The 21,817-nt window shown below is 37.3% G+C and overlaps 1 protein-coding gene across 1 annotated transcript in view; it reads left to right on the forward strand.

The window, feature by feature from the left end:
- Positions 1 to 2,409: 2,409 nt before the first annotated feature.
- The window catches only part of SHQ1 (SHQ1, H/ACA ribonucleoprotein assembly factor), a gene marked incomplete at its 3' end in the record, with an annotated part of 25,091 nt that continues 5,683 nt past the window's right edge, over positions 2,410 to 21,817 (forward strand). Inside the window, exons 1-9 of the mRNA XM_010174421.2 lie at positions 2,410 to 2,573; positions 3,157 to 3,221; positions 4,102 to 4,224; positions 5,019 to 5,170; positions 6,734 to 6,846; positions 8,240 to 8,367; positions 16,749 to 16,903; positions 18,550 to 18,603; positions 21,247 to 21,370. Of these exons, the coding sequence (XP_010172723.1) occupies positions 2,431 to 2,573; positions 3,157 to 3,221; positions 4,102 to 4,224; positions 5,019 to 5,170; positions 6,734 to 6,846; positions 8,240 to 8,367; positions 16,749 to 16,903; positions 18,550 to 18,603; positions 21,247 to 21,370 (1,057 nt within the window). The remainder of the gene's footprint in view (positions 2,574 to 3,156; positions 3,222 to 4,101; positions 4,225 to 5,018; positions 5,171 to 6,733; positions 6,847 to 8,239; positions 8,368 to 16,748; positions 16,904 to 18,549; positions 18,604 to 21,246; positions 21,371 to 21,817) is intronic.

The raw sequence follows: 21,817 nt of genomic DNA on the forward strand, positions 1-21,817 counted from the left end.
CGTGCCTTGGAGGGAGCGGAGCTCGGCGCTTCCCTGCCAGCCCCTTGCTGCAGCAGAAACGTTTCAGTTCCACTCGCTGTTAATATTATATATTTTTAAATTATTTCCCCCCAGTTCATAGCGGTCTCCTTACAGAAAGGGCTGGGAAGCTGCGTGCTTTGGGATACCTGGTTCTAGATGGAAGCAGCGCTGCTGGGGATGGAGCATGGCCCTGCTGTGGGACGGGGTGTCGGCTGTGGAACACCCGGGGTTTGTGTGGGAGCTTCTGCGCTAATTAATTAATTAATCATTAATTCCTGTCAGAGAGGCCAAAAGTGTAGGAGTGCTGAGAAGCTCGGAGTGGGAACAGCTGGGCCTGGCTTTGGGGCTGCAGTTGTGTGTTGTGAGCTTCTGATTTGTGAAAATAAACATGTAGGCTGTCATATCCTAGAATTATAGAACGGTTTGGGTTGGAAGGGACCTTAAAGATCATCCAGTTCCATCCCCCCTGCTGTGGACAGGGCTGCCAGCCCTTAGATCAGGCTGCCCAGGGCCCCCTCCAGCCTGGCCTTGAATGCCTCCAGGGATGGGGCATCCACAGCTTCTCTGGGCAACCTGTGCCAGTGTCTCACCACCCTCTGGGTGAAAAATTCCTCCTAATATCTGACCTAAATCTCCCCTCTCTTAGTTTAAAACCATTTCCTCTTGTCCTCTCGCTATCTGCCCATGAAAAAAGTCACTTTCCCTCCTGTTTCTAAGCTCCCTTCAGGCACTGGAAGGCTGCAATGAGGTCTCCTTGAAGCCTTCTCTTCTCCAAGCTCAACAAGCCCAGCTGCCTCAACCTTTCTTCAGGAGAGGTGCTCCAGCCCTCTTATCATCTTCCTGCCTCTCCTCTGGACCCGCTCCAGTAGCTCTGCATATCATCCTTGAAGGATCTAGATGAACTAGTGGGGTTTTATTACCTCTTATCCCCTGTTGTTAGACAGCGTGTGGTGTTTAAATAGACAAGAAGAAAGTCCATACATCGGTTTACAGGTGTGTTTCAAGCCAGGTATTTCCTATCTAATTACAACTTATTAAGCACATGGCAGCTTCTAAGTCTGGAAAGGGTGGGAATGTTGCCCTGGAATCAAGTGAAATGGGGAGTTTCACTCTTTCATGGTTGTTAGTTGAGGTAGGTTAGCCATATGAATTACCTACATGATAACAAATGGGTAATCTGTTAATTAACCCTATTAGTGGTTAATACTCCATGTTTGCTCATGAAGTTGTAAGAATAGAGATATGTTAAATAAAGATAACTGTGGAAGTCCGTGAAAAGTAGCTCTTTCCTAGATAATAGTTGTGTTTTGCATTTTTTTGGTAAAAATATTTTCTATTTAAAAAGTAAATTTTCAGAAGTGTGTCGTCCTCCCACATTAAAAAGCTGGATTCTAAATTAAACCTGAGGACTTATCTTGCATTTCAGAGCTATTAAAGAGTCAGTCAAATTGTGTATCAAGTGAATGGTACTATGTAAATTCCTTTTCTCATGCTAAATATATATGCATGTGCATACATACAGTTCTGATGGATGTTGACCTAAAATGTCCTTAAAAATACTTGGTGAAGGAGATCCCAAATATACTCTAGATAATTTAACTCAGTTACAACTACTGTATTATTTGTGTTTTCTTTGAGTATTCATAAGTAAATGTGAGGTTTTTGGGATGCTTCTTCAGGATTTGTGAAAACCCTGCAGACTGAGTAAACATGTTTGTGTTGGACATCCCGAGTGTGTCACGTTTAAACTATTCAGACAGCTCTTGTGTCATGAGCCCACCGCAAAGGAACATCTTGGACTCACTGTGCGTGCCCTGTCTCTGGTTTATGAATTAAATTTGACCTGAAGAGCAGTGTGCAGTGTATATGCTCAGATTATCTATTTAGGGTGTATTGAATCTGCTGCTTGTATTCTGTGTGTGAACAATAAAACACAGCTCTCATTTTTTTTTTGAAGTATTACTGTTTCTCAGTATTTTCTAATAGTGGTTTGCGATCAGCTCGCTAATGAGCTGTCGAGATCTAACATCTGCTCTGTGTGAAATTATAAACAACAATTACAAAAAGCTGCCAAGTTGTAGGACTGAACTTAGTGTGTTTTTTTGTGTGAAATGTGATCGGTGCTTTCCTGTGCCCCAAACATTTGCATTGTTTTACCTTCAGTTATCTCATTAAGCTGCAGAGAGGCTGTACCTTCATTCTTGCTAACGCTTTTTAAAATGTCTTTTATCATGAGTGTTTTCTTCTTGAGCATGTGGAAGATAATTTTATGAGAATCTGAAATGTTCTTGCAAAATTTTGAGGAGATGCTATTTGCTTTCATAAATTGGAAACTACAATAATCTTTTCTTGTTTTCCTCTTTTGATAGGGCCACGCAGCCAGTGGTTACTTTCCCTGCTGGATTCATCATGATAACTCCAGCTTTTGAGCTGACCCAGGATCCGGATTTTCTTACAATAATAATCAAAGTACCTTATGCCAGAGCTTCAGAGTTTGATGTGTATTTTGAAGGGGAAGACTTTAAATTTTATGCTAAGCCGTACTTTCTCAGGCAAGTAGTGGAAGGATTTAAAAAAAAAAATGAACTTCATAAAATAAGTAAAAGCCAGTAGAGAATAAACTTACTTTTGGTTCAGAACATTCCTCATCTGCAGCCGTTGACTGTAGACAGCCAATTTCATGCAAAGAATTGTTTTTATGGATCTGGCCTCTTTGTTTCTAGGTGTTAAATCACATTAAATGGAGTTTAAAGAAGCACTTTTCTAAATCTACTGTACAATAGATTTTTTAATTGTAAAATGGCAAGATAATTCTCTGGATGTATGCAAGTTTTGTAGAATAAGTGTGTCTTTTTTTTGTGTTGAGAGCCAGATAGAGTGTATTTGGTGAAGGATGGGTTTTGATGCACTTGTAATGATGTAAGGGGAGAAAAGGCATGTGAGAGGATGCAGTAGGGAAGAAGACTTTCAAGTAGGTGGGGATTTAACTGCCTGACCTTCGTTAGTATTGACATGAGTCGTGTAGTTAAGTCCCTTGTGCTGCTTTTGGAATTGCCTTATGTTTTTATAGGCTGAGATGGTAAGTTTTGGAATTAGTCAGGCATTGAATGAAGCATCTCATTTTTTTTCCTGCAGATTGACACTGCCTGGAAGAATTGTAGAAGATGGCAGAGAAAAAGCATCTTATAATACAGACAAAGGTATTAGCTAATGTTCTTAGTGTATGTGTTATTAAAAATGCTGCAGATTCTCTGATAATTTATACTTTGCACTGGAATTGCACAGAACTTTACAAAGTGTACAATACTGTAAATAAATGTAAAGTTTCTCCTATGTTATGTAGCATAACGAAGTCTTTTTCAGGATTTATTGTACATACTTAGGCCATTCTTAAGTACAAAGGCTGTGTTCAGAACTATCCTAATAATGAAAACATAATGTGCAAGTCCCCTTCAGGCCCTGCAGGGACTAGACATGTTACTGCACCACGATCATTGGTCTAGTAAATCTGCAAAGTTGGTTGGAATAGAAAGGAGATAATCCTGAGGCAGTCTCTTGGCTACAACTTAAGAGAGAAGATATTAGCCTTTCTGCACATCTTGAGGTGGAAGGTGTTTCTGGAATAAAATACATATCTTCTGAAATTAATAACATTCATTATTTAAAAGAAGGTAATGAGACCTATAATTCGCTGCTTTTGCAGTTTTTATTATGTGCTTGATTTTAGGCGATAATCAGATTACTGAATGTAGTTTCCTATGATGATCTGTTGATTGCTTGGTTGGTGGAAGGATTAAAAATAAAATAAAGTTTGTATTTTATTGGTTTGTGTTTTTTACAATGTGAGTCAAGAGACTAGAACTGGTTAAATACAGTCTTTCATGCTTTATCATTAAAATCTTTGGGTTTTGTGAAACTTGGGCAGTAAGGTTAAAAACGTGCACAGAGACCAATGTGTAATAAAATGGTACCTGTGTGTGTCCCAGTTTCTGTGAGCCTTTTTCATTAGAGGAAAAATGCACATTCTTTTTTTGTCTTGGATATTTTAATGCAATAACTATATTCTGACTTTCCTTTAAGGAACTTTTACAATTCGGTTACCTAAGGAGGTTCCTGGTCAGTATTTTGAAGGACTGGACATGCTGACATCTCTTTTAGCACCAAAGAAATCAAGATCAGCAAAACCTTTAGTAGAAGAGATAGGTATGGCAAAGAAATGTTTATACTGGGGATATATGTACATAATGGAATAGTTATAGGCCTCCATAGTGTTATATGTAAAAAAACCCAAAACAATATTTATTTTATTGTCTAGTGCAAGGTACAGGAAGGGTGTGAATAAATCTGGAAGTATGGATAAGAATAGAAATAAACATGCCATAGGTGACATACATGTCATCTTTACAGGCTTAGTTATGTTTACATTTTTCCAAAACGTGTCTAACATCTGCTAATCCTCTGCAGATCTTTGTTCCCCTCTAGTGGCTGGATAATACACACACACCTGAGTCTTCTGCTTTCTCCCAGCTAGCACAGCTGGACTCATAGCTCAAATGGTAGAAGCTAATTAAAACCACAGGTTCTCGTGGTTGACTTGCTTAATACTGGTATTTAACAGACAACAATGTTTGACTGTGTTTAATTTTTTAATACCTGTCTTAAATTATTGATAACATTGCTTTGCATGAATAAGGATCATCAGGATTCTCTGAGCATCAGGTTCTGATCTCGTTGAAATCAGTGGAACAATTATTTCAGTCTTTGAGGGAGTATACTTAAAAACTTCAGTGTTCCTGATCTTCTTTTTTGAAAGTTGGAGAATTTGGAGCAGGAGCTGTGGATTACTGATGTAAACATCTGCCTGTATGATCCTGTTTGTATAAGATTTCTTAGTAAAATGAAAAAGGCTTATTGTGTTGTCAGTGTTTGCCTTTCTATTAAATCATGTGTATTTGCTGTGTAATAATTTTCTTTCTCTGACCATGCAATGTATACAGCTGCCTCTGCTGAATTGTCTGAGGAGGAGGAAGAAGAATTTGACTGGGAGGTAGAGCAGACACCTTACAAAGAAAGTGCAGAGAACACTCTACCAGTACAGTACCGTTATGGGTTTGGGAATCTGCGGTCAGGGGTGTTCCAGCGGCTGCAGGTAGATGCATTTTTGTCTTTTCCTATCACAAAAAAGTTCTGGGTAACTTTCTGGTTGGATAGGCTTTCTTCCTGGCTCATGCTGAAGTCGGGAGGGGATCATTAGGTAACAGTTCTCCATCATCCCATTCTGTGACTGAGAATGTTCTGCTTTTGCATGCAGTAGTCCAGACAAATCCTTCCTGCAGAAGTAGGGGGTGGTTGGGGCTGAGTTAATTGTGTGACTGAATCAACAGGCTGATGTGTTTCTGCAGTAATTTCAGTGTTAGAGGAAAGGGCTGAATGAGGTCTTTGGTAAAAACGGGCTCTGGGAGTGGGCTCCTGTCCCAGGACAGCTCAGCAGGGCACGTGCCAGGTGAATAGTTCTGGAAAGCTGCAAATAGTCTACAGGCTGTTAGCAGTCTGCTGTTAACACTTGTTTTATATTTGGTATTGTCTTCTATTCTGACTTCAAACCTATTTAACAACAATGTACAATATATTTCAGATGCCCTTAATTTTAATTTATTTTTTAAATAAAAAATTACTCAGTTAAAAACATTTTAAAAAACTGGCCAATCTATGAATCCTGTTATGATTGTTGCATTAAATCTTTGTCATTGTGAAATTCATGGTAATTTTTTCTTTGTACTTTTTATTTTACCCTCGATTTTCTCACAAGACAATAACTTTTAAAGTGTGTGCTCTTCAAGGTGTCTGTCCACTTCGTGTCTGTGGGGTTTACTAGGGTTATGCTGAAGCCCTGGAATTTACTTTGGTGGATTAATTGATAGGATAGGAGCTTTAAAATGCAGTTACTTTCCTCTTGTGCATTTAGCAGTTTCTTTAATTCATGAATAGATTGAAGCTAATCTACAACCTGTAGCATGGTAGATAGTGTAATAATATTTGTGGTGTACAGAGCTTTTATGATTTTTTTTTTTAGTGTTCTTACTCTAAGCAATTTAAAGTTGTAGCTGTTTGAGGGAACTTAATTATGTAACTCCAATTCATTATTGCATGAATTGGAGTATTTTCAGCATTTGGAGCAGAAGGATTGCTATTTATGGAGGAAGTATTTACATTCTGTTGGGATATATACACTGGCTTATTACCATGAAATTAATGAAGAAGTACATTTTCCATCAGCATTAATGTACCAATATTTAATGATGCTTAAAAGGGCCCATTAATTAATGGATGGCCACTTCAGAGTGTGAGAGTAATTTCAGAAGTTGCAGGGAGAGTATCTGTGATTTTAATCTGGTCTTTGTTGTGGTTGTGTGCTTTTGTTAAGCATCGCAAATGTTAGCGTAATGCAAAATAACCTGCCTGCCTTAGGATAAAATGGGCTGAATAGATTCATAACATCATGAATTGTAAGGAGCTTTGAATAATTGAATTTTCTCGAATTTTGATGTTTTATTTGCACAATGGAGCCTGAATTGGGAAGATTTCAGAGGGGGGTGAAGTACATCTAGGGATTTCAGTGTGATGCTGATAAACTTCCTTCCTAAACTCTTGCTAAATAAGTCTTGCATATGGTAGCTGTGGCTCGGTCCTACAATTTGTGTTCCATTTGCAGGATGAACTCAGTGATGTTATTGACGTCAAGGATCCAGACCAAACTTCGGTAGATGAACGTAGGAGGAAACGCCTGGCAGCTGAAGCTGCCAAGTTTGACCCTGATCATTACCTGTGAGTATTGATTTACTTCACCTGGCCATGTCAAGGTACCTCAATTGAAAAATACACACTTTTGCTTTTCATAAATGATGAGTTTTAAGATCACTTTCGGAAATAATAGCTTTACTTTTTATTTGTGTGTTTCTTTGTCTCATCACAGCAGGTCTTTGAAGATTTTCTTAAGTGTGACACCAACACAAGACGTTGCTCATCTGTTTTGTGGTTACTTTACTGTTTAATTACTGCTTAAATCTGTATTCAAGCAAGGGCTGCTGTGGACTATTGCTGAACGTTATTTCATAGTTTACCTCTTCAGCAGCTGAGTAGCCAATCCCTGACAGAATTTTGGGTTGTGGATGTCAGAACTTCTGTTTTCCTCTTGTGAAACAAGGATTACTGAACCATCCTGATCTGTGAGAGAGTAAATTTGAGTTTTGAAGTTAAGAAGATTTTTGTCTAGGCCAGTTTTTTTTTTTTTTGCCTTTGTTACATAAAACCTGTTGTACAGCAGAATGAGGAAAACAAGTGGCAAACAAGTGTTCTGTTGCCTTTCAGGAAAATGAACACTAGCTGATATCTTTAAGCTACTTTATAAAGACACCAAAGGAAGGAACAGAAAGTCTGTCAGTGTGAGAGTAAAGCAAATTACGTTCTGTTTTTAGTAGACTGGGCAGACTTTGTATTATGATTAAGAAGGTATTAAGAAATTTCCTACATTTTTTTTTTTCATTTCTCACTATTTATAGTATTGTTTGGCTTGAAGAAAATCTAAAATGATAAGAGGAGGCTTAGCACTTTAATCCTTTACTATAAATCCTCCCAGAATTACTAGATTGAGATTTTTACCACAATGGCTCTGTGCTGGGATGGAGGTAATCTCTCTTCCAGAATTCGTGTACAACTCTTCTTTTTCCATCTTGCTACAGCATGCCTCTCTTTTACCTAAAAGTCCATCTCCACCCCTACTTTATCTTTGCCCTCCAGCTGCATACCCTTCCTCCCCAAAGTATATGCCATTTTAAAGTGGGAAAGGTTCCTGGTAAAATCAAGTTTGCTGCTGGTGATGTTGTCTGAGAAGTCTTCTCTTTGGAAGGTTTTCCTTTAGATACATCCAGAACAAATTGGGTTTGTTCACCTTCATGTCATGCTGCAAGCTCATTGATTTCCTAGGCTTCTGGGTGGCTCAGGAAAGGTGGAGGAAGTAAGGAAGGGGTACTGTAAGATATAAGAACATTGTTTATGCTTTTAATAATGATTATTTTCTGGTTTTAAGTCAAAGAAAATATTTCTAATACCTGGTAAATAGCCTGGAGTTAAGTAGGTGTATTCTATGTATGCATTCAAATATACCCACATGCACTGTAAACTGAAATTAATAGCCTATGACTTCTTTTTTTTCTCCTAGAGCTGATTTTTTTGAAGATGAAGCTATTCAGCATGTTTTAAAGTACAAACCATGGTGGGTTGATGCTCATAAAAAAATGACAGCCTTTCATGGAGAAAGCCATCAGGAATATGACACTCATACATTTGGTGAGCATATAGATGTGTACACCTGTTGCTTGAATGATAATTACTGTGTTGCCATGTTATGTTCTCTTGTTCTTAAAGGGAAAAGTATGGTTTTACCCTACAATTTTCAATCTTAACCATTCTTCATAGAGGAGTAGTCTGTTACTTCTCTGGTCCTCCAAGAAGAAAGTTTCTCTGAGGGACTGTTACACCGGAGTCTTTGAGATAGTTGTGTGTGGAGCAGTTCCCAGAGTATTGTAAAGTGGTAATTTAATCTTAAGCATTTATCTATTAGTTATGTAGTGTAGTGTGTGATCTCTTGTCCACAAAACAAATTTGGAAGTTAACTTTTCATAAAGGTCATTCTAGAATGTCAGGTATTGATGAAGAAAAAGTTCCTTTTTAAGGGTATGCTGTAATGTTTAAGATTTCAAAGGAGCTGCTAGTGTCAGTAAGTCATAGCATCTGACATCAAATCAAACTTATCTTTGTGTAGTCATTGTAATAGCTAGAAAATGGGTCCTTTGTTGCTGGTGCTTTTCTCCTCTTTTTCACACTTTTCAAGTAACTGTTCTCCTTTTCCTTGTATTTTCAATGGAAAAAATAGTCAAACCTGGTTTTTGTGCCCACTTCCAAATATGCAGACACTTCACAGCAAGTCTTCCAGTCAGCTGTGGAAGATTGTACCAATATCAGCCCTTATCTCTGAGCACGTCTTCTGTAGGATGTTTTATTTTATTTACACAGTACCAGAGAAGTCTGTGGCATTTATTACTACAGTGTTATTTTTCTGGATCTTGGAGACTTTTTTTCAAAGGAAAATCTTTGTGTCCTTGTAGAAATTAAAAAGGATGGTTTCAGGTTTAGCAGATGACCTTGTAACAGGACTGTTAAGATAGCTGTGATTACCGTTCTCTACGCACTGACTGCAGAGAGCATTACAAGTTACTATTGTGCATATTCTTTTCTTGTCCTTTGTTCATTTCCTATGTGGTATGAAAATCCAATATTACTAAAAAAGATAATCTCTTCACCAGAGGTTCTGAACAAATGTTAGTGCACTAATAAAGCCTGCACTTTCACGTTTTCTACAGAAGAACAATGAAAGTGGAGTAAATGTTGTGTGGTTTACTGTGAATGTAATCTGATCTTCATTACTGGTCTCTTTTCAGTCTCTGAGGTCAGAAATTGTTAATTATATCCATCATAAGCATTTGACTTAAAAAGCATTAAACAAAGGTACAAGAGGCTTGGAAATAGAATAGTGAGTGGTCTTTTGTTTGTTTTTACCCATTCACTCCTTAGTAAATGAAACACTGCCAGTGTTTGCCTATGTTAAGGAATATAATGGAAATGAAGAGCTGCTGGGTGATTCTATCAATAAAGAATATTTTTACTCCAAACTGAGATTCTGAAGAAACACACATAGGTGTGTTGCTGGGTTTTAGGGGCAGCAACAACAGAAACTACTCAAAAGCCTGGCAAGCCTATTAATGAAAGTTACACAGAAAATAGGGCTACATAAAGGATCATCTTTTCTTTAAACCATTTGTTATAACAGATATATATATATTTTTTTTTTTTAATCTTCCTTATTAAATCTGACCTTTGTATGGCTGAGTGAGGAGCCTCATGTAGTTTTGTGGATTTTGAGGAAATTTAAGTAGCATAGGAGGCTATCTGGTGTTTAGGTTATGTTAATGACAACAACCCACCGTTTCCCTTAGAAAAACCTCAGTTTTGAGAATGTTATTACTGCTGTTTGAATGGTGAGGGTGGCGGGGGAGGGTGAGCAGCTGCATGAGGATCTGAAGCCATTGGAGATTCCTAAACAGGAGTGAGTTGTGGTGAAAGAAACCACCGTGAGAGGGAGTGCAGGTTCCACTTGAAGGTCTCTTATGAATGGAAATGCGAAAGGGCAGGAGGTGAGTCCAGGCTGCTGGACTTGGAATCTGATCATCAATAGGATGAGTTCCTGGGTTGTTGTATTGCTTTTATGCTTTATCCAGTCAAAGGGATGGTCTGGCTTATCTGAGCTTCAGATTCAGGAATTCTCAGAAGCTGAATGCAGTTTGACTGCTTATCTGCATTAATATGTATTCCAGTACCTGTGCTTAAAAGGCACATGAAAGAAACAAGGACTGTGCTAAATGAAGGACCTTCTTTACTACCTGAGAAGTTTTCTGTTATTCCAAGAGAACTGGGGAGAAGCCTGACTGCATTAGTTGTGCTCTGCAGCTTGAAGGGTAAGGTGGATGTTACTGGTACTAGAGTGTGCTTGTAGTAAGAAGCCTTTGAACACTAGTGCTTAGCTGTAAAAAGCCAAAGGGTACTCAAGCACAGTAGCTCTAGGGGCACAAGTGTTAGACGTATCACAGTCTGTTTTAATGTATTTTATGAAGTGATATGAGTCTTTGAACCTGTGTGTGTGTATCCCCTTGCAGGTAGGTGTGAGGTCAAACTTCTTTTTTTAATGATAATGAGATACAAATGTCCCCTGCTTACTTTTGAACCTGTTTAAGGGTATAAAGGGGGAGGGATTGAAACCTTCCTGCAGTTTCTTTTTATTGCTTACAGAAAAGAGGAATACCCAGATTTATTACACTTCCTGAGTTCCAAACTCATGCCTTATATTAAGGAAAGCCTCAGAAATAATTTGCATGATCTTCCGTGCTGAAGTGAAGTTACTTCTCCAAGCATACAGCTTGTAAAGACACTTCAAATATCGTACAGCCTGTGGTACACAAGCTCATAGAAACATCTGTCTGCCTGTGTGAAGGAAGGTTTTGTTCTTGATTAAACACGTGCTGTCCAAAGCCGTTACCCAAGGACATGGAAACTGAGAGATACGGAAATTACAGCTGTCAAACGTGTAACATCTCATACCAGGGAGATCTGCTACCCTCCAGCATGAAATGGGGACTCTTTTTAGAAATGGTAATGTTAGAGTTGACAGGAGATTACAGTACAGGGTACCACAGTATTAGGATATTGGCACTAGAATTTGACACCTGGTACCTTTAGAGTCAACCTGTATTTGTTCTGTTATTGCTGCCATTATGACAGTTCCCACCTACACAGTGTCTTTGGAATCAGGAATGTTGTTGGGAACTGACTCCTCAAGTTACTACAAAGTGAGTTTAGCGTGGAAAGTGACATAAAAGTTAGCAGGTTTTTTGAAAGTATGTTTTCTTATCCAAAACCACTAAATTAAGATAATTAACTTTTCGTTTCTTCCTTTTGCTGATTTATATTGATGTATCTTTGTTTTTCTCTTCATTGGTTTCTTAGAACAAAAAACTTCATTACTTTTGTCTTTATAATGTCCTCAGCTACAAGGAATAATTAGAAATACTGATTTTTATTTTCCCTTGGCTTTACAATTAACTGAAGATTATGTTTGGTTGATTACTGCTCTTACTTTCATCCCTGGTTATTCTCTCTTTTGTTTTTACATCATCAGATTTTTTTAATGTCTCATTACCAGATTTGTTCCTTTTGGATCAGCTCTTCTCATTAGCATTTGAAGTCTTCAACTCTCTTCTGTCCTTGCCTTGAATCTAATTTTATTTAACCTTTTTACTTTAGCTCCTGTACATGGTGTGTGCATTTTGTCTTTAAGTTCTTCTTTTATTATCCTAAGTGTCTTTTCTTTTGTCCTTTTTTGCATTTTACTGTCTGTTGCAGTGATTCTCTTGCCCTTTCTTTTTTTGTTGTTGTTTTGTTTATTTCCCCCCCCAGGCTTGTTATTTACCAGGCAGCCTTTGCAGTATGGCTGAGGAACCAGAAGGAGTACTAGAGAGCAGGTTTCACCATCATGTTTGTAGCAAAATATCATTTTTGAAATGGACATTTTCTAAAGCTGAAAGGCCCAGGTTATGTTCACACTGACAGTGTCTGATGCAAGTCAAGTAATACTCTGTAAAGCCAAACTAATTACACAGCCTTTCCCGTGAGGGAGCAGAGCTTTTGGAAAGCTTGCTTTCTGCTGCTGCTGAAGTTTACATTGGAATCTTGCTTTTGTAACAGTCACATTCAATTTAGTTAAAAAGCTCATTTTTATTCTACCTCAAATTTCATGACTGTAAAAACTCCTTTTTAGGCAACACAGTAATCTTGGAAGGCTCAGGCTGACATATGTATTTAATATTCCATCTATATGCTTCAGGGATAGTTTATTTTGTTTACAGTAACCTATCATGCTTACCAGTGACCATTCTCTTTCTGATCTTTTTATAGATTGAGAAGCAATTTCTTTGTAAGGATCCACCTTTCAGTAGGGCTCTGCTCAAATATACCATTACTGGTAGATTCATAAATTTAAGATTAATCACTTTTCTCTTTTATTAGATTTCTGCATCTATTCTCTCTACCTGTTTTATTCAATCTTCTGGACCTTTGTAGCATGTGTACCTTCCTGGCACTGTTCTGCTGCACAGCGAGTATTCTTTGTGTGAGGAAAGATTGCTGTTTAGTCATGCAAAATTCTTAACATATAAATAGATAGATCTGGTAAAGTATCTCAGATTTTAAAAGGCAAGAACAATAAGACATGGAAGAAAGAATGATGTGTGGTTTCGATATGGTTTATAGGAACTGCAGGTTTCATGAAGAATAATGACACAAATCAGTATAAAGGAAATTGCAAGATCCAGGAAAGACTGTCCAAGTCCAGTGACTTTATGCAGAATGCCTGGAGGAGGAAGGTCAGAAGCCATATGAAGGAAATGCACTGTAAATGTTAATTTGAGGAATAGAAAGGTGGAAGCTTGACATGGGGGAAAATATATTTGTGAAGGAGCTAAAGTTTGAATGGAAGAATTGCAAAGAAAAGGGAGTTACACTGTGGCTAGAAGCAGCATGATTTTGGCACTGACAAATGTACAAAACATTTGAAAATCCAACTTAAGGAAAACTTGCAGATTTAGTACTTGATAAGTAGCCGCAGCAGATGCTGTTTTACATTATATTAATGTTAATTTTGTGCAAGTATTGATAGATAAAACTTTGGTAATGCAAGTGTACAAAATACAGGCTTAATATAGCAGAAAATGTATTTAAAATTTGACTTGTTCTGTTAATCTTCTACTATGTACTTGTGTTTTTGAATTAGGAAAACAAAGTAGGTAGTGTTTTTGACGTGTTAATATGAATTTCAGGCCTGGATAATTTTATTATTCAAAAACTTTAAGGAATGGATAGATATTTGTTTGAAAAATTGAAGTATTTTCTCCAGAGAGAGAAATTATCTTTAGAATACCTGGCACTTTGCAGTGAGTAAATGAACATCTTGTAACATTTACCTTTGGGAATGGTCTGGTCTAGGTCGTCTTTGCTGTTGTCCAATAAACTCACATTTGCTGTGTTTACAGTCCAGTTGCATATGTTATGATGCCTCAGAGTTTGCATTTTAGAGGAAAAAACTTCTGTCTTGTATGGTTCATGAAATTCACTGGGAGTTTCTTTGCTTTCTACTTAGAAGGAAAATATGGTTCACACTTATATTCCTCTAGAAAGTGGATTTTAGGGAATCTAACAAATACTTGTTAGTAAACTTCAAGAATTCAATTTATGTGCTCTCAGTGTTAGACCTTTTCTGATCTAATGATAAATTTTAAGCTTTATGAATCTGATCTGCTGTAGTACTCTGCTAACAAACTTTTATCTGTTTGCTTTTCAGAATTTGTTTTTCCTTTTGCTTCAGTACTTTTTTTCAAATGTACTACAACATTGCATGTGTGATTTTACAGATAATTTTAATATGAATGGTAGAGCTGACTCACTGAAGAATCAAAGAACTTAAAGAAATTTGCTGATAGAATATATACATCATGTATATTTGTGATTTAAGGAGTAATACTGAACTGCATTGCATTAAGGGAAAAACAGAGTTAGAACTGCCACAGTCTCGCTAAATTGTCACTTTGTACTAGATCATAGCAAGTGGAAGAGATTGGTTTGCTCAAGATGATATAAAAGCTGGAATTTCTTTTTGTCAGAGCTTGTGAGTAGATGGAGACTGGCTTGACTCCAGAGAAATGTTTATCTCATCAAGAAGTTTCCTTAGGAATTGAAATCAAGTATTTCATGGTTATGAAGCTGATAGCAACATTAAAAAAGTTCATAAAGAAGAAACATTAAAAAATGTTTTTCCTAAATTGTAATTTTATGTCTCGAGATGAGATGTGTGCATATATATGTGCCTTTGGCATTACAAACATTTGTTTCAAAACATGTCATAAAACTAGAAAGCTTGTCGAAACCTCCTGGAGTAAAGAAGACCCCAGGCAGATTGCATCCCTCAGAATGTGGATTGTGTGAGATGATGATGAACAATGTTTGAGGAGAAACATCTATAAGCACATCTGCAATCATCATCCTTATGATGGAAAAATGGGCAAGGGGTGTAAAAAGGAGTTTGGTTTATTAGGAGTTGTAACCTTTACTTTCTGTAACCTGTGGTGTAAGCTCCCCCTGGGAGTTTAGCTGCCTGTGTCCCCACGGTCCAGGGCTGTGGATTTTGGGTGATGTCCAGCTCCATAACCTTGGCTCATGCTGCTGAGGAGGAAGGACAGTGAGCAAGTCTGCAGGAAAAAAAAGAACAGTAAAATTTTATGTAGGATTACTGAGACAGGATCATTAGTAACTCCAGGATTCCAGAGGTAAATACCAATGTGGAAGATATAAAATCCTAAACTGGAAAAACAGAGGATCAAGTTGGGGCAGGAATTGCTGGGTTATCAGATCAGGACTGTAGTGCTGATGAAGCTGGTGGAAGATGGCAGCTCAGCAGTATTCAAGGATCTGTCTTGGGGAGTCCCAAAGGCTGACCTGTCCCAGGTGCTCGCCTCATCTCTGTGTTAGTCATTAATTGTTTTACACTTTTAAGTTTATACATCTTGCCTACAGCTTTTTTCTGCCCCCAGCTACATATCTATGCCACAACATAGTGACTTAAAAAAGGGGTGGTAAAAGAATATTTGAAGAGACATATGAGTATTAATAATAAGGTTTTGTTTTTGCCATCCCCAAATAATTAAAAATCAGTGAGTTTAGAGGTACAGCACGTATCTACCCCTGGCACTGAGGGCTTGTTTTGAAAGTGTGACAAGAGTGCTGTATTAGGCTTGTTCCTGTCCTCAGAGAAATCTTGAATGAGTGGTATTTGAAACTCGGGCTGCTTCCAGTGTTACTGATGCTTGAACAAATCATCGAGTGGGACTTCCTTAATGCAACAAAGCATCAACTGTCAAGCTGGTAATGCTGCTTTCTGCTGTCAAGTCACCTTGTGCCTGTAACTTTATTCTGTGATGTGACCAAAATGTGCTCACTACATCTATTCTATTCAGTAAATCAGAGCCTGTTGACATGGAATGCCTGTGCTCCATACAGCCTGGATGAAAATCTCTTAGCTCTGGCTTCTGGCTCTTTTAATTGTACTGAATGACTTCTTGATTTACTTTGAGTTTGTATAGAGATGGCTTCTGGTCAGTTATCTAGGTAATCTCGCCTGTTAATTCAAGGCAGTTCTGCCATCCTTTCTGAAGTGTTTTAAGCACCCTTCAGAAGAGTTACCACTCTATTAAATTTTAGCTCTCCATGTCTATACCACTGCTTCCTAGAGAAGTACTTTGATGCATTGTCACAGCTCACCTACTATGTTGTTGTTGTTGTTGTTGTCATCTTCTGTATGGTCCCCAAAGAGAGAGAACTGGGTGAGAAGATTTCTTTGGGTTGACTCAGTGTAGCCATTCTAATTGGGTGATGCTGGAGATAGGGAGAATGTGATGGTCACTGATGGTGAATACCATACCTCTGGAAGGAGATGCAGCTTTCATTGGTGGGGATAGGATTTTGTTCTCTCTTTGCTCTTCCTCACATACTGGATGGATGTCATCAGATGGCATAAGTGCAGCTCCTAAATCATGCCTAGGTCATGAGGTGAAATTGATGAGGCTTAGAAATAAAGAATTGTACCTTTGCACTTTTTTCCTTCCCTATTTCTTTAGTTCTTACCCTTTTCTACAATAAGAAGATATATTTGGTTTTGTTATCCTATTTTCTTATTTTTATCCCATACAACATGGAGTTAAGAAACTTCAGTTACTCAGATCTTGGTTGTACATGTATCTCTGTGTAACACACCCAGGCATCCACAGAAATCCTTGGCACTTTCAGAGTGTACGTGCAGTACTTTGCAGGGTTGGAACTTGACTTTGAAAGGAGTTTAATAAAAGTTAAAAATGAAAGTAAGAATAATTTAGGCTTTTTCTTGAGTGATGAGTGACTTGTGATTAGTAACACACTTCTTTTTAAAAAGACTGTCAAAGTAGTATTACCACCTATTAAAATGAATGTGCCAGCTTTAAATTAATAATCAATTATTCTTTTACTTTTTATAGTTGTCTTCTCTGAAGAAGAGAGAGAGCAGCTGAGAAAGTTCACAAATAAATCTTATATTCTGGATAAAAGAAGCCGTCATCATGTGTATCTTGGATTAATTGATATCCTTCTGGCGTATTGCTATGAAATCTGTGTCAATGAAGGAGACAATAATGTAAGTTTAAAAAACCAAAACAAGTATGTTTTGGGAACCTAGTGCTGAACCCCTGTACTGTCATTTAGGAATCTTACCTTTTAAAGTGAACTGACTTCCAAGCATTAAAAAATCTATAACTGAGTAAGTTAAAATGGAAGATTTTTGTATCTCTAGATCGAGCTGTTGGGAGGTATTTGGGGATTAATGTGATTTTTAAATACTTCAGTTCTTCTGGAGCAGCATTTTAGCTGTAGGAGAGAAGTGGAGATGCAGGAGACTCCAGACAGTTCTGTTACTGATTTGTGTTGTGGTGTGATGTGTCTTGATTTCTGTAAGTGCAAATTTCACAAAGTAATTGTTTGTCTGTAGTAATACCACTACTATTTTGGATTCTGAAAAAGCATGAAGAATCATTATGTCTGTAGGACTGGAACTTTGCGTACACTGAGTATGGAAGGTGTTTACTGAGGCATTCTGGAAACTAGTGAGACATTTAAATTTTTAAAAATTGACACACATTTAAAAAAAAAAATCCTAATGTAGAGTTTTCTTTTTCTAGTATTCAAACAATGGAGGGAAGTTATAAGGCAAGTTTCCATTTTCAGGATTCTGGTGTTTGCTCATCTCTTACACAAGTGGCAGCCAGCTTTATTTCGTGTTCTGTATCCTGGGCTTTTTACAGAATACAAATAATTGAGAAAATAGCAGAAGTTCAGAATGGATTCCATGCTGTGCTGAGGAAAGCTTGCCTTTTTGAAATGGACTTGCTTTCCAGCTACAACTTTTTGCCTTCTGATATTAACCAATGAGATGTTTTCTCAATGTTTTTAAAATATGAATACTGGAACATACAATCAAAACTGTTCTGTTTTAATCAGGCTGAACTGCGGGGCACAGGTTTTAGAATGACAGGCATAAATGGCCAGACTTGTTTATTCAACAGAATAATCTGAGGTGGTTGTTGCATTAGTGTTGCACAAAATTGCAAATATGCAAGGAAAACAGTTGTACAAATCTTTTTTGATCTTTGCAATAGCTGTATGATATATGTGGAAAACACAGTGTGAATTTTTTCACTTTCTTTTTTTTTTCCCCTTTTTAATAGGAAAACCAAGACATTCAGGCCACACAAATCTTTACTAGAGCCAGGATTATAGATCAAGGCTTCCTGGCTCTTTGCCCTAGTCATCCCACTAGGCCACACTACCACACAAATACTATGAATCTGTCACATTTTAAGAATAATGACATTTTACATGTACTGCTGGCTTTAGGACCCTCTCCTAAAGCCAAAAGTTTGGAGCTGTTTTCACGAAACGAGTCATTTTAGCTTGAGCTTTGTTGATTCAAGTTTCTGTTGCTTGGTGAAAAGGGACAAAATTCTACTAACATACCATTTTTCTGTGATTGCTTTTGTATTTTAAAGGCTTTATGCATGGGCTTAGATATTCCCAATATGGAAACCAGTTCAGTTATTTAACATCTGCATTGCAATATAATTTTTAATGCTGTCCTGTGGCCATTTCAATGCACATAATATAATTACTGCTTTATATTCACACAGGTTCTTAAATTGCTGCCAAAATGTTATCTTAAATAGTTTGCCAGCAGTCTTGAACGTTGAATTAGATAATACTTGTTTTATGGTCTCCTCTTAAAATCAGGTGGAATCATCTTGGAACGTCAGGAAACTGAGTGCAACGTTGTGCTGGCTGGAGGTAAGTTAAAATTTTAAGTTTTGCATTATGTGTTTGCTGTATTATTTGGTTTTGGTATTTCATGTTGCTTTTGTGGCAAGCTTACTCTTTCAATGTTAGAGATTAATTAAGTGTATGTCATCATTTAATAAATGTTACAAGAAAATGATTGTCACTTCTGGGCTCCCAGCTACTGGTAGCCTCAAGAGTGGAGTGTGACCTCTTGTCTGGGTGCTGGGCTGCCTTCTGGCCCTTTTTGGAAAAGCTGAGGATAGGCACTACAAAAAAAGCTGCTCGTCTACACACTGTTCCTAGCTCCTGGGCTTGATTCACAAGTTCTAACGTTTATTTAGGAAGTAACTGTAATTATTCCTCACATATGTCCACAGTATGTGTGTGTAACTCCATGCTTAGGGCAAGAAAATTCAGCCTTCTGGCTCCCTGATCAGAAGTTGTAGATATCTTCCCATTTAACTGGATAAAGCAGGTTAAAACAGAAAGGGCATCAAGAGCATAAAAAGCAGATGATGTAAATTCATAGTGTTCTTGTGTCTTTTAAGTCCTACCTCAGATACATCTTTTAATAACTTTTGAAGATGTCAGGCCTTATTAAAGCAGCTTATTGTTCACTTCTGGGGGTTTTGACTGCTGAGCCTTTCTTCAGCCTTCCTACTTCATCATTTGGCACTTCTAGCTTGTTCTTTTTCTTGGCTGCAAATCAGGTGGCTTCTGGCTTCTCCTCCATTCTGCTGTGTGGCTTCAGAGTACATTGGAGAGTGGAACTGAGAAGGCCAGAAGTAAATGCAAACCCAGTGATAGGAAAAACTCCTAGAGGTTTGGTTTGGGGTTTTTTTTTTTCACCTATCATGGAGAAGCTGAATTCCCTATTCTTGTAGCAAAAAGACCCGAGTTCCATAGTTGTAAAACTGTTGTCTCATTAAGGCTTTAATGATTGTGTCATTTTTTTATTATTATTATTATTTTTTTCCCCCAGACAAGTGCTGAAATCTTTTGTTTCAGGTTTCTTGCAGAGTTGGTCAGTGGACATGTGTTGCTTTACTCACCCCCCTCTTTTCAGTGTTACTGCTGCATCTCTATTTGTTCAGTTGCTGCTAACCCTTTGAAACCAAATGGACTAGGTGAAACACACAGAATTCTATTCTTTGCACTTTCAGGTTGTTTACTGAAAGCACACAGGCCTGTGTAATTAAAATGTTACAGAGCTGGAAGTGGAGGGGACTTAACCTGGCCTGTAATCCATTATTTCTTAGGATGGCAGCAGGCTAGAAAGGACTGTCCTGCCCTCGCTCCTGAAATTACTGAGCCAAGTATCAACGTTTGCAGGATCAAAAAAGAAATTTCTGACAGGATTTTTGGGTTCAGTCCTTCAAATATATCTTCTAGTAGTGGTCAATGTTATATTCAGTAATAACTTGTTCTACTGACAACTGGTTTTATAGATCTGTGACTTGTAATTTCTTTCCAATGGCACGTTCTGTGGTAGCCAGTCAGGGGAGTGCAGTTACAGTGCAATGGTTGCCTTAACTCTCTGAGTTTTTTTTTCAGATCCATATCTGACGTAGCAAAGGAGTTTTCTGTATGTGCTTATCCTATAATCTAGCAGTTCTTGGCACAGCCTGTGCCAACAGTATATTTCACACCCAGAAAATTCAGTCTCCTGGCACCGAGCTGTTAATAACTGTATCTGTTATACAAACCATGTAGAGGCGGGTGTTTGCATCAGTCTGTAAACAGAATTGCCTCAGCTATAGTTTGTTTGAACTGACTGCCATTTTGCTGTGTGTGACATGTACACACCTTAGACTTTAAATATTAAATAACAAAATATAAATTATTTAAATGCTTAGTGGCAATATATTAAAATAAAAAATGAGTTGAGGTAGTCATAATGCAAAAAAGTGCTGGCTGTCAGCAAAGCATTTTTATTAATTTTAATAAATTGACAGTTCAAGATGAAATAGGTATTTCTATTTGAATTAATAAATGGAATGTTTTGTCTTGAAAAGTGAAAGCTGGAAAGGAAATCACTCTCTTAAAGTCTTTAATAACTCTTTAGTGCCTCTGGCCTGAGTAAATTAGAGGTCCTCCTCACTTGTAAAGGAGGACAATGAACTGCTTTCCCTAGGCAGATATATTTATCCCTCTCTTGAATATCTATAATTTTCATGAAAGGCAGAGTCATGTATAACTTTTAAAGATCTTATATATACACATGTATTTTGTTAATATCATATGGTTTTAATTTTTCTTGATTCTTAAAAGGCTTTTTATAGCTTCCCCTAAATATATATAATAATATGGGGCAGATGTAATTTATTGCTTTAATCTAAATAATGGCAAAGTCTTGAGATAGATGTTTTATTCTAATATTCTCTACATTCTTTTTTTTAATTCAAATCCACTAAAATGTATAGGACTAACGTTATCCTGACATGCAAACTACATGTGCAGTGTCTTGTTTCTATTTAACATCTTGATTTCCATATCTATTAAAAGAGAGGGGTTTTTTAGATGCATAATATATTAAAATGTGCTTTTTTTATGCTGCTATGACTTTTTACCTTAAAGGAAAACAAACAAAAAACTAATTCTTTGTGTTGAAAAGCACACAGACTAATTCAGGTTTTTCACTGATACACGCAGAGTTTCACTAGCATTCATGATGTCCTGGTATCTTTTGGAAGAAGAGTGCTTTGCTATCCCCTATACAGACACTTTGGATTAGTGACACGTGCCTTCAGTGATACAGTCATGATACTGCAATTAGGTAAGTTTTTTAGGGATTGTCTATAGTGATGTCTATATGGCCACATTCTTTGCATGTTGGGTTTTTTAACAACTTTTGAATAATATTTTTATATAAAGAATTAAATTTTTAAAATTAATTTTTTTAAATAAAAAGTTTTTTTAAAAAACCTTTTTGAATCTCTTGGCCAGTTTCACCCAAAATTAGTAGATACTAATATTTCTGTACCTCTTGTGATGTTGTGAAAATGGGACTGGGGAGAGAAGAGAACAAAATTAGTGTCTGTACCAGGAAAAAAGCCCCTGAAGCAGCTAATTGATTGGACAGTGGATAATACATGCAGTTGTGGTATAAATTCAGCTGTATTATTCACACCAGAAAATCCATGCAGAAGAGATGTTATGAATGTCTCATTCTTAGAAAAATCTTTTATCAGATCTTGTATATTCACAAGTCAGAATAGTCCCC

Source organism: Antrostomus carolinensis, unplaced genomic scaffold (assembly GCF_000700745.2).
Source record: "Antrostomus carolinensis isolate BGI_N321 unplaced genomic scaffold, ASM70074v2 scaffold20780, whole genome shotgun sequence".
Classification (NCBI taxonomy): domain Eukaryota; kingdom Metazoa; phylum Chordata; class Aves; order Caprimulgiformes; family Caprimulgidae; genus Antrostomus; species Antrostomus carolinensis.